This window comes from Geotrypetes seraphini, chromosome 1 (assembly GCF_902459505.1).
Source record: "Geotrypetes seraphini chromosome 1, aGeoSer1.1, whole genome shotgun sequence".
NCBI lineage: Eukaryota > Metazoa > Chordata > Amphibia > Gymnophiona > Dermophiidae > Geotrypetes > Geotrypetes seraphini.
Window position 1 is genome coordinate 35268612 of NC_047084.1, and position 12940 is coordinate 35281551.

At 48.4% G+C, this 12940-nt stretch overlaps 1 protein-coding gene across 2 annotated transcripts in view; it reads right to left on the minus strand.

The window, feature by feature from the left end:
• The window catches only part of SLC30A5 (solute carrier family 30 member 5), a 121124-nt gene that overhangs the window by 21721 nt on the left and 86463 nt on the right, over positions 1 to 12940 (minus strand). For both annotated transcript variants that reach the window (XM_033929860.1, XM_033929869.1), the window contains 2 exons: positions 8694 to 8851; positions 3598 to 3727 (listed from right to left, as the gene is read on the minus strand). In XM_033929860.1, coding sequence (XP_033785751.1) covers positions 3598 to 3727; positions 8694 to 8851 — 288 coding nt within the window. The remainder of the gene's footprint in view (positions 1 to 3597; positions 3728 to 8693; positions 8852 to 12940) is intronic.

Genomic DNA, 12940 nt, shown 5'->3' on the forward strand with positions numbered 1-12940 from the left:
GGGAAGCCATCAGAAGACGAATCTGCGACTGCTACTTGACCCCTCGGGCCTCTGGCAGGAAGACCTTCCCCAAGCTGATGTCGAAACAACCCCAAGGTACTCCAGGCACTGAGACAAGAGCCAACCAGCTCTTGGACAGGTTGCCTACCCATCCCAGCGACTGCAGGAACTCCACAACCCAAGCCATAACTCGGGAACTCTCCTGAAAAGACTTTGCTAAATCAACCAGTCAACCAGATAGGGGTGAACCATAATGCCCTCCTTGTGCAAGGTCCCGCCATGACCACAATAATCTTGGTGAATGTCTGCGGAACCGTGGCCAGACCAAAAGGAAGTGCACAAAACTGATAGTACCATCCCAAGATCGCAAGCAAAGGAACCGCTGATGCAATTAGGACTCTGTCAGATTGAGAGAGGTCAGAAATTCCCCCAGCTGAACCGCCAGAATGACAGATCTTAGGTTCTCCATGCGAAAAGATAGAACTTGCAGAGCCCCACTGACCCCCTTCAGATCCAAGATGGGCTGAAAATTCCCCTCTTTCTTTGGCATTACTAAGTAAATCAAATACCGGCTGGTGCCACACTCCTGTAGAGGGAAGGGCACTGCCGATTTGAGATCTAACAATCTGAAGTGTCTGGCGAAAGGCCCACTTCTTCCATGTCGCCTGACAAGGAGAAATGAGAAAGTGATATGGCAAGGAGCGGGAAAACTCCAGAGCACAACTGTCCCGAATCACCTCCATAACCAACCTCTGGTAAAAGTCTTGCAACCAAGCACCCACCGGAACCAAGGGAGGCGCGGCAAGAAGACACTGTGCAGGATGGGTGGCGGGGGAACCGGTGGAGGAATCACATCCCCCCTGACTGGCCTCCCAAATGGATTGCATGCGTTGAAAGAAGCAGCAAAAGAATCAGCCCCTCAACCAGAGGATTGGCACGTGGGATCTCTTCACTGAGGAAGTTAGGGGGTGGGTCATTAGTGTGGGCAGACTGGATGGGCTGTGGCCCTTTTCTGCTGTCAGTTTCTATGTGTTTATCTGCCGAAATCACGAAAATACCTCCGAGCAATATCACCCTGCGCAGGCGTGCGTGCACAGTCTTCCAGAAGATGGGGCACCTTAGTCCATTAAGGTCCAAATCCTCACCCGAAAGGGAAATTTTGTCAGCTTAGCCTTAGATGCCAACTGGTCATACATGGCATCAAAGAGATAAGAAGCACCCATCTCAATTTTGGCTACTTCCTGTTCCACTAAGGACCAGTCATCAGGCTCATGTTCAAGGACACGCTCGAACTAACAGACCGCCACACATCACCACCTAGATCGCAAAGGCAGTGATGTTAAAATTCTGCTTAAGGAGGGACTCTAACCCACGCTCCTTAGAGTCCCTCAACGGGCACTGTATGCAATGGCCAAGACCACCGCGTCCACCACCGATGACTTCAAGGTATCCCTATCCCTCTCTGTGATAGGATACAGGCGAGCCAGAGAGAGCGCAAAACAAAAGGGTTTTCCACTGTGCAAGCACAATATCCCGAATATCCTGTTGCACAGGAAAAGAGCAGGATCCCCCGAAGCAGAGGGTCCACCACACACGGGAGGGTCTCCTCCATGTCTTTTTCGAAATGCAACACTGAAGAGACCCGAAGAATAAATTCCTAGAGCTCTTCCTGCTGAAAGATGCGTACCACCGAAGGATCTTCGCCAGCTGACGGAACTGAAAAACTACTGCCAGTGGCATCCGTCCCCCCGAGAGGATCCTGGAGGTCACCCAAAGGGTCAGGTCCTCAAGAGAAAACTGCTCCCCATAGAAAAAAATCATTGTCTTAAGAAACCCATGGCCACTTGGACGAGAGAGGAGGAGATGGGGATGAAACCGGCGCTGACGGGGACTGAACCGGAGTGGATGCAGAGGGAACCCCTCCCCCAAAAGCAGAACCCCTGGCCGCCTGCAGATAAGCCTTACACAAGGCAAAAGCAAAATCAGGGAAAAAACTCCCTGGCGGCTCAAAGGGACTCATTGCCAAAGCAGAAGACCCAGGAGAAACCTGCCCCTGTCTCTCCAAAACAGGGGGAAGGTCACCTGAGGCTGCAGACAAAATAGAGGCACTTCACACCAAAATCGGAGCAAAGTCCACTGAAAAACTTGCTCCCGAGGCCTGTAGCGGATGAGAAGCCTGAATCGTCCCAGCCACTAAAGCAAGCAAGCCGGCAGCAGTGATAAGGGAGTCTCCAGCAGAATCGGCGGTAAGGGAAACCTTATTTTCCTGACTGTCAGCGGCTGGGGGAATCCCTGTGTGGGTGGGGAAGGAAGTCTGGGCTTCCCCGCTGTCAGCTGCTGAAGTGCGAGGCACTCACCTAGGGGATCCCTGGATGCCGGCACCCAAAGCAGACGAGGATGCCCCTTCGTGGCGGTCGGCACACCGCGAGCACAGGCCGGCCGCATCAACCTTGCGTCTGGAGCACAATGAGCATTTTTTCCCTTTAAACGTGCTCATAGCGCAATATGCGACCAAGCTAAGGGAAGAAGTGCCAGTTAGCAATAAAAATGAACTGAAGGCTCCCTTCACACCAGCACTCAGGCTTTTTTTTCTGTCAGTCTGTCAGAACAGACTTCACTGGCTCTCTATGCCATATGCCTTGCCGGTATAAGTGACAAGGCTTACAGCTTAGGCACCTCTAGAAAAATTTTTGAGGAGGGACTCAACTCGTGGCCCGTCAAATATGACCCCCCGAGGTCGGACGGACCCCCAAAAGGGTCCCTTCAAGCTCAGTCTGGCACCAAACGGGGACAAGAAGGCCACTAAACAACTTTCAACAGGCTTACACTAACCAAGGGAAGACTGGCCCAGCTTACCACACCTAGTTAGACTAGAGGGAAGCACAGCTATTGGTATTACAGCCAAAGTTTTGTCTCAGTCTCCACCTGCTGGTCATGGTGAGCTATTACCTATCAGTGAACTGTACCAGTCTGGAGAGATGCTAAAGAAATTGTATTTGTTAGCTCTGCATCTTTTCTGAATTCCTTTGCAGCCTTTTGATATCTGCTAATGTAGTATTTTGTGGTATTTGTGAAAGCTGCAGTGGTACTTTTCAACCATGTATCTAAATTGTTAAACTGCAAACAAAAACAATACTGCAGGAAAATTACTGGGTACAAGAATTTATTAAGATGACAAAAACAAAAATCTTAAAAACAAGTGCATAAACTACATAAAAAATATCCAAAATAGCAGGTTCATGTGGACTGGACCCGACATGGTCCGTGTTTCGAAGGAACACTCCTTCCTCAGCGGTCCCTAGTATTGGTACACAGAGTATCAAAAAACCAGAATGGATAAAGTACACAAAATCGATAATTGTACATTTTCCTGCAGTAGTGTTTTTGTTTGCCTTGTGTGTTTTTTTACTGCAGGTTTTATTGGTTCTTTTTTGCATTGTTAAACTGCAACATGGGTCTAAGTACAAATCCCTGTGCACCTCACTCCATAGGTTCCAAGCTCTGCCTTCTTTTTTATAAGCTAAATTTGTAAACACGATCATATTTACAACACTAGCTAAAATATAGCAATAAAACAAAGAAGTGGAAAAAACTTACTGTTAACATATTGGTATCTATGTCGGGAGGATCAAACAATCGTGTCACAGACTCCGTGAAAACAAAGAATGCTATCACCATTAGGAAGAGGCCATTAATAAAGCCAGAGAGAATTTCCACACGGCCATACCTGAAGAGGCATAAAGAAACTTGCTTATGGTTACTATACCACTTTACTCAAAAAGATGCCAAAAAGGGAGCATACAAATGGAAACATTGTTTCTCTCACCTGTACAAGTGTTCTCTGAAGATGGTAGAATTGATCGGGTACAAAAATGAGTGACATTTTGCAAGCTGCTGGGATGAAACAGCTCTCTCAAAGCTCAGAAATAAGTGTAGAGTTCTAAGCATGTATAACCCTTTCCACATGTAGTGGTCTCTTCAACACTTCAGTTAATTCCATTGCTCAAGAAGAAATGTAGCTCTTAGGGAGGTGGAAGGGACTGATCAATCTTGATGTCTATGGAAAAAGTGAAGTTACTCACCTGTAGCAGATGTTCTTTGAGGACAGCAGGACTAATATTTTCACATGAGGATGACTTCTCTGACAATTCCCTGGTGCGGACGCTACCCAAAGTACTGTGGCTTTCCAACAGCCTTTGGTAGGCTTACACCATGCATGCACGAGTGCCCTCCTACCTGCTAGAGTCATGTGGTAATGCCAATCTGATCCAAAAGCGTACAGAAAAGAATGCAACTCTAAGGGGAGGTGGGAGGATATATGAAAATACTATTTATGTTGTCCTCGAAGATCATCTGCTACAGATGAGTAGTTTTGCTTTCTCTATGGACAAGCAGGACTTAGATTCTTACCTGTGGGAATTCCTAGTTATTAGGCTCACCAAAAATAAAGAACAGACAATAGGGGCTTGCAACAGTAAAGCAAATCAGAACCAATAACTCTAACAACCAAAAATAGGCAGGATGTAGAGTTGCAGCCTGGAACATAAACACATAAGCCTAGGAAGATGGAGCTAGTTTCAAGACACCAAACAAATTCTGCAGGACTGTCTGTGAACGGGCTATCACATCAGATATCATGCTCAAGGCAGAAATGAGATGTCAATGTGTAGACTGAAGACCACCTCACAGTTCTGCAACTCTCTTCAATGGAGGTTAACCTCAAGCGGGCTAGTGAAGCAGCCATGGCTCTGACACTATTAACCATGACGTGGCCCTCTAGAAACAACCCAGTCTTCACTTAAACGAAGGAGATGAATGTCTGCTAGCTAACTAGATAAAGTGCATTTACCAATGGCTGCCCCTATCCTGTTTGGATCAAAAAAAGACAAAAAGCTGGGTGGACTGTCTATGAGCTTTATTCCATTCCAGATAGGAGGCCAAGGCTCACTTGCAGTCCAAAGTGTGCAGTGTGCTTTCACCATGATGGGTGTGAGGTTTTGGAAAGAATATTGCAGGATGATTGACACCACCTTAAGAAGGAACCTAAGAGTAGTTCTCCACATGCATCCTATGATGAAACCTCATGTAAGGTGGATCCAATAATAGGGTTTGAAGCTCACTGACCCCAAGAGCTGAAATGACCACCACCAAAACAAGACCTTCCAGGTCAGGTACTTCAGATGACAAGAATTTGGCGGCTCAAAAGGAGCTTTCATTAGCTGTATGAGGACATAAGAACATAAGAATAGTTTTACTGGGTAAGACCAAAGGTCCATCAAGCCCAGTAGCCCATTCTCTTGGTGGCCAATCCAGGTCACTAGTACCTGGCCAAACCCCAGAGTAGCAACATTCCATGCTACCGATCCAAGGCAAGCATGGCTGAAGTCCCATGACACACGGTTTGACAGGGAGCTTTGTTAACAGCAAACCTCTCATGAAGTGAACAAGAGGCTGTACAGAGATGGGTTTATCTTCCACATGGTGATAAGCTTTAATTGTACTGAGGTGAGCCCTTACAGAGTGTGTTTTCAAATCAGAGAGGTGAAAGGAGGTACTCAAGCAGGTTCTGTGCAGGAAAAGTGAGAGGATCTCGACTTCACACCAAACAGCAAACTTTCTCCATTTGAAAGCATAATACCGCTTGGCAGAATCCTTCCTGGAAGACAGATGGATTTGGGACACACCCTCAGGCAGCTGTAAAGAATTAAATTCTATTCTCTCAATACTAGTCTTATAGCCCGTTACATTAACGGGTGCTAGAATATATGTGTGTGTGTCTCTCTTTATTTCTTTCTCTCTCTCTCCTTAGCCGCTTTCTTTCTTTCTGTCTTTCTTTTTCCTTGGCTGTCCATCACCACCCCTTGCCTGCTCCCCCTGTCCATTCTCCCTTCCTTTTACCTCCCCTGTGTCCACCACCACCCCTTCACAGGTCTCCTTATGCAGCAGCAGCCCTTCTCCCTTTGTTTTACCACCCCCCTGTCCAGCAGCACCTTCCTTCTCCCCCTGTCCAACATTAGGCCTCCGTTCCTTTTTCTTCACACCCCCCCCGTCCATCAGCACCTCTTTCCTTCTCCTCCTGTCCAGCAGTAGGCGTCCCTTCCTTTTTCTCCCCCCTCCTCCTTCTTATCCCTATGATACACTTACCTTGCTCTGCCCGTGATCAGAGGCTCCCGACAGCCGCCCAGTTGCATCCATTGGAAAAGTTCCCTCTGCGGCATCCCACACTCCTCCTGACGCGACTCCCGCTGTCCCGCACCTGCCCCTGTGTCTTTCTTCTTATCTTTCTGTGTCCCTCCCTCTGTCTATCTGTCCAAAGCAGCATTTCCTCCCCCCACACCAGTTCCCTGTGCACCTGCCCCTGTGTCTTTCTTCTTGTCTTTCTGTGTCCCTTCCTCCCTCTGTCTGTCTGTCCAAAGCAGCATTCCCTCCCCCCACACCAGTTCCCTGTGCCTGCATTAGCGTTTCCTCTACCCTCTTTTCCTTCCCAAAGTTGCGACTACAAACAGTCACGGGCCCGAGTCATTTGGCGCCCCCCCCCTCTTCCCTTACCGCGGGCCTGACTGGCGATTTAAGCAGCATGTCAGCAGTCTTCACACGCTGCTTCGGGCCCTTCTACTGCCCTGACTTGCTCCGGACGTGCCAGAGTAAATCAGGGCAGTAGAAGGACCCGAAGCAGCGTGTGAAGACTGCTGGACACGCTGCTTGAATCGCCATGTGTAGTCGGACCCGCGGGAAGGGAAGGGAGGGGGGGGCGGCAAATGAGTCGGGTCCCGGACAGCGGAAAGTTACTGGGCTCCTCGGTGGGGGCGCTGAGTGGCCGCGATCCCTCTCCTCCCAGACCCCACCCCCCCGGAGAAACGGAGATCGATTTGCCGCCATTTTGAAGATCGTTCTGCCCTGCTCCTTGCCTTAGTATATTTTTAAGTTGAAAGACATGGCGACGGCGGCTCCTCTCAAGATCCCCGACTGCATTGGACTTCCGACGCAGGTGGAGATCCTGAGAGGAGCCGCTGCCTGTTCTTTCAACTTAAAAATATAGTAAGGCAAGGAGCAGGGCAGAGCGAAGAACATTGATTCCCATAAGATCATCCACCTCGGGGGAGACAACCGCTGCGTCCGACATCAGCCTCGGGGGAGGAGAGAGGACTTCAGGCAAGGAGCAGGGCAGATCAAAAAACAGCATGGGCCGACAGCCGCTGTATCCGACATCCGTCTCTGGGGAGGAGAGAGAGAGTGTTTCCGGCACACTCCTATCTGAGATGCTGTACATCTCACGGAAAACGGACCCACGCGATGGAACTGCGCATGCGCGGCCTAGCGTTTTATTATATTAGATATAGACTATGAGAGCCAGGGCTGGAGGTTAGGATGCAGAAGAGATCCTATGTTCTGTGTGATGAGTTGGAAGTCAGGATAGTCTCCATAGATTTTTGGAGGACAACTCCAAAAAAGGGAAACAGATCTGTCTTGGTCAAAGTGCAATGCGGATCATGGTCCCTCGATCCTGCTTGAGTTTCAACAAAATCTTCCCTATGAGAGGAATGGGAGGATATGCATACAGAAGGCTCTCCCTGTTGTATGACCCAAGCCTGTTGTATGACCCAAGTCTGGAATAGTACTGAGGGACCTTGTTGAGATTAGTGGCAAAGAGATCCATCAAAAGGGTTCCCCCACTCTTGGAAGTTCTTGTGAGCATCTCCCATGCTGAGAACCACTCATGTGGATGTACCACTCTGCGATTTCTCTAAGCAAACTGATGGGGAGGAGCCAGCAAGCTAAAAACCGTGAATAATCGAAACTACGAATGCTAAAACCGTGAATACGGAGGGAGAATTGTACTTCATATTGAAAAGGCAACCTAATGTGCCTATGTAGCAGCTTGGTGCATTCTGATGGCCAATGCAAGGACACATTCTGAGCTTTAACATAATTTTTCTAAATTATATTTCAGTTATCTGTAGCACTTTTATATTTTGCCTACATCAGTGATAATCCCTTTGGATTATCAAAGCTATCAGCACAGCAACAACACCTTTTTAAAAAATAACTGATTTTTATTGAGCAGCTAAAGTAAGAGGAACTTTTATAAACTTATTGCAGTTATCTTGTTGGCTGTGAAATAAAAATTGTGATCATCGCATGAATTATTTAAAAACTTTAGTGCTGCTGCTGTAAACCAGCAGTTTTCAATTAAGATCTCTATAGAACTTGATAATGTGCAATTATCTAAATCCGATCTTGGTCTACAATATTCATTTAAATTAATTCTTATATTCTGTGTTCCATTCTGTTTTGTCAAACTTATTAAGAGACTTACAGAAAACAGCTTAGAAGAAAAAGGTTCCAATTTCATATAGCATCAATCACACAAGCATGGGACTGTACATAGCATCATGGCGGTAGTTGAAGAAAAAAAATTAAATTGTGTATAATCTGAATATCACCAGATCACACTAACCCCCTCTTTAAGGTGCACTAACCAATTAGCACGCGCTAATCAAATTAGCGTACGCTAATCATTAACACGTCCATTGACTAACATGCACGCGTTAGTGTTTAGCGCACCTTAGTAAAAGAGGGCCTAAGTGACAGTGATGGGATTAAAGCCACAACCAGCATATTTAACAAATCTGTATTTTAATTAACATGCAGTACTGTCAGTCCTCTATTTAATAAAAAATTCATGCACTTACCCATATGAGAATATACGGGTTGCTTTCCACCTAGTCATTAAAGCAGCAAGAAGACCCATAACTAAAGCTGAACAGTCAAAAAGCATATGAAATCCATCAGAGACTAGGCCCAGACTATTGGTCCATGTACCATAAAAAAGTTCCACAAAAGTGAAAGCCTAAAAAAAAGAGAAAATGAAGTTACTTTTCTAAATATTTCCTCTTCACTGCAAACCAAAACAGTAATAAATCTTTATATGGGAATGTATCTCATCAGAACAGGACAACACTGGGGTAGAGCAGAGGCCATTAAAAAGGTTTTAGCTCCTAAGCTCTATTTCATATTTAGTATGATACCGCTTCCATTTCCAAAGCTTCCATTTCCAAATTCTTTATACAAGAAAGTGGATAGTCTAATTCAGTGCTATTCAACTTTATGACACCGGCGGAAATAAAATAATTATTTTGTGGACCGGCAGTTGAAGAACACTGGGCTAAGTTGTGCCCATTTCCACCCAATCTCCGCCCCACACCCTGCGCCCATAATAGTACTAATTGTAACACCATTTTTCCATTCATTTTTCATATATACACACAATATAATTGTATTAACAACACATAATGGTTAACCACAAAAGCAATGTTACTTACCGTAACAGTTGTTATCCAGGGACAGCAGGCAGCTATTCTCACTAGTGGGTGATGTCATCAGACAGAGCCCCGGTACGGACGTCTCACAAGCACGTGTTGCTTGTAGAAACTTAAAGTTTCTAGATGCCCGCACCGCGCATGCGCCGGTGCCTTCCTACCCGGAGATCCGGGCGTGTCTCCTCAGTTCAGGTAGCTAGCCTGAGAAGCCAACCCAGGGGAGGTGGGTGGGACGTGAGAATAGCTGCCTGCTGTCCCTGGATAACAACTGTTACGGTAAGTAACATTGCTTTATCCCAGGACAAGCAGGCAGGTATTCTCACTAGTGGGTGACCTCCAAGCTAACCTCAGTGGGATGGAGGGGGAGTTGGCGACTTAAGAGAATAAATTTTTCAATACTGTTTGGCCAAACTGTCCATCCCGTCTGGAGAGGGTATCCAGACAATAATGTGAGGTGAATGTGTGAACCGAGGACCAGGTGGCAGCCTTGCAAATTTCCTCGATTGGTGTTGATCTGAGGAATGCTACTGAGGCTGCCATTGCTCTGACCTTATGGGCTGTGACCTTACAAGGAAGTGATAATCCAGCCTGGGCATAGCAGAAAGAGATACAAGCCGCCATCCAATTAGAGATGGTGCGCTTTGATATGGGTCTTCCCAACTTGTTAGGATCGAAGGAGACAAAAAGTTGAGGAGTGGTTCTGTGTGGCTTGGTGCGATCCAGGTAGAAAGCCAAGGCACGTTTACAGTCTAGAGTGTGAAGGGCCGATTCTCCGTGGTGAGAATGAGGCTTAGGGAAGAATACTGGAAGTACAATGGATTGGTTGAGATGAAATTCGGAGACCACCTTAGGCAGGAATTTCGGGTGAGTGCGGAGGACCACCTTGTCATGATGGAATACTGTGAATGGTGGATCCGCCATCAATGCCTGGAGTTCGCTGACTCTGCGAGCGGACGTAAGGGCTACAAGGAAAAGCACTTTCCAGGTGAGATACTTAAGAGGGGCCCTGTTGAGTGGTTCAAACGGGGGCTTCATGAGATGGGAAAGGACTACATTGAGGTCCCAAACTACTGGGGGTGGTTTGAGAGGAGGGTTAACATGGAAGAGTCCTTTCATAAATCTGGCGACCACCGGATGGGCCGAGAGGGGTTTCCCTTGTAGGGGCTGGTGGAACGCCGCAATAGCGCTCAGGTGGACTCGTATGGATGTGGACTTGAGCCCAGATTGAGATAGGTGTAGGAGATAGTCCAGCACGGAGGATAAGGAAGCTCGCTGAGGTTCCTTTGACTTAGAAACACACCATGAGGAGAATCTGGTCCATTTCTGGGAGTAGCATTGTCGAGTGGCGGGCTTCCTGGAAGCTTCCAAGACCTCCCTCACTTCTTGTGAGAATTGGTGAGGGGTTACGTTGAGAGGAACCAAGCTGTCAGGTGGAGAGACTGCAGGTTGGGATGAAGTAGTGATCCTTGATGTTGAGTAAGTAGTGAAGGAAACACTGGAAGTGGTACTGGTTCCCTGCTGCTGAGTTGAAGTAGGAGGGAGAACCAAGGTTGTCTGGGCCACCGAGGAGCTATTAGAATCATGGTGGCCCGTTCGAGTTTCAGCTTGACCAGGGTCTTCTGGATCAGCGGGAATGGTGGGAACGCATATAGAAATCGTTTCCCCCAGTTCAGTAGAAAAGCATCTGCCTCGAGGCGATGAGGAGTGTAGATCCTGGAGCAAAACTGAGGCAGTTTGGAGTTGTGGGGAGCCGCAAAGAGGTCTATCTGAGGCGTCCCCCATTGCGTGAAAATTTGGTGAAGGGGTCTGGAATGGAGAGTCCATTCGTGCGGTTGTAGCAGACGGCTTAGTTTGTCTGCTAAGACGTTGTTCTCCCCTTGGATGTATACTGCTCTGAGTAGGGCGTTGTGGCGCACCGCCCAGTCCCAGACTCGTAGAGCTTCCTGGCAAAGGAGGGCCGAGCCCGTGCCTCCTTGCTTGTTGATATAATACATGGCGGCCTGATTGTCTGTGCGAATGAGGATTACCATGTCGTGAAGTAGGTGTTGGAAAGCTTGGAGCGCATTGAAGATGGCTCTGAGTTCCAGTAGATTGATTTGGTGTAGTCTTTCCGCACTGGTCCAGAATCCTTGGATGCGGAGACCCTCCAGGTGGGCCCCCCATGCATAATTCGACGAATCGGTTGTGAGAACTTTCTGATGGGGGGGGAGAGTGCATCAGCAAACCTCTGGATAGATTCGAAGAGGTCATCCACCAAAGTAGAGACTGCCGAAGAGCAGGTGTGACTAAGATGCGTTTGGATAGTGGATCGGACGTCTGATTCCACTGTGATGCCAGGGTCCACTGGGGGATCCTGAGGTGGAGTCTGGCAAAGGGTGTCACATGTACTGTGGAGGCCATATGGCCCAGGAGCACCATCAGTTGTCTCGCCGGTAGGGTTTGGCGAGTAGACACCGACTGGCAGAGATGAAGAAGAGACTCCATGCGTTGCAGAGGCAGGAATGCTCGGAGTCGGGTGGTGTCCAGGACCGCTCCGATGAAGGGGAGGGACTGGGTGGGTTGTAGATGAGACTTGGAGAAGTTGATCTCGAAGCCCAAATTCTGGAGGAAGTAGGTTGTAGCCAAGGCCGCCGAAGTGACCTCTGGGGCTGACGGGGCCTTGATGAGCCAGTCGTCGAGGTATGGGAACACCTGTAGACCCCTGTCCCGGAGTGCTGCGGCCACTACCACCAGGCACTTTGTGAAGACTCTGGGGGACGAAGATAGGCCGAATGGTAGCACTCGATACTGTAGGTGCAGATTTCCCACCCGAAATCTGAGGAACTTTCGGGAGGCCGGGTGAATGGGGATGTGAGTGTAGGCCTCCTTGAGATCCAGGGAGCATAACCAGTCGTTCTGCTCGAGGAGGGGGTATAGAGAAGCCAAAGTCAACATGCGAAACTTCTCTTTGACCAGGAACTTGTTGAGGGCCCGAAGGTCTAAAATGGGTCGCAGGTCGCCTGTTTTCTTCGGGATGAGGAAGTACCGGGAGTAAAACCCTCGGTTCAATTGGTCTGACGGGACCGGCTCGACAGCCCGAAGCTGAAGTAAGGTTTGGACTTCCTGAAGAAGAAGGGCGGTCTGCGTCGAGCTTGAAGGATACTCTCTTGGAGGATGGTCCGGGGGGACCCGGTGGAATTGAAGAGAGTATCCTTCTCTTATGATGGTGAGGACCCATAGGTCCGTGGTTATGGCCTCCCATCGATGGTAAAAAAGATGGAGGCGGCCCCCTATGGGAGAGGCCGAGGTTATGCTCCCGGGAGGGGCGTCAAAAGGGCTGGGGAGCCTTAGGTACAGCCGGTGGCTGAGGTTTTTGCTGAGACTTCTGGGGAGGTTGTCTCTTCGCAGGCTGTCTCGCAGCAGGCGTTTGTCTGGGCATGTAACGCCGCTGGTAAATCAGGGGTGGCCTGGAAGGTCGAGACTGTTGAGGTTTGGGTTTGGGCCGCAGGATGGATTGAAAGGATTTTTCATGATCCGACAGCTTCTTGGTAACAGTTTCGATAGACTCATCGAACAGGTCAGCTCCAGCACATGGTACGTTGGCGAGTCTGTCCTGTAGGTTGGGATCCATATCGATTGTA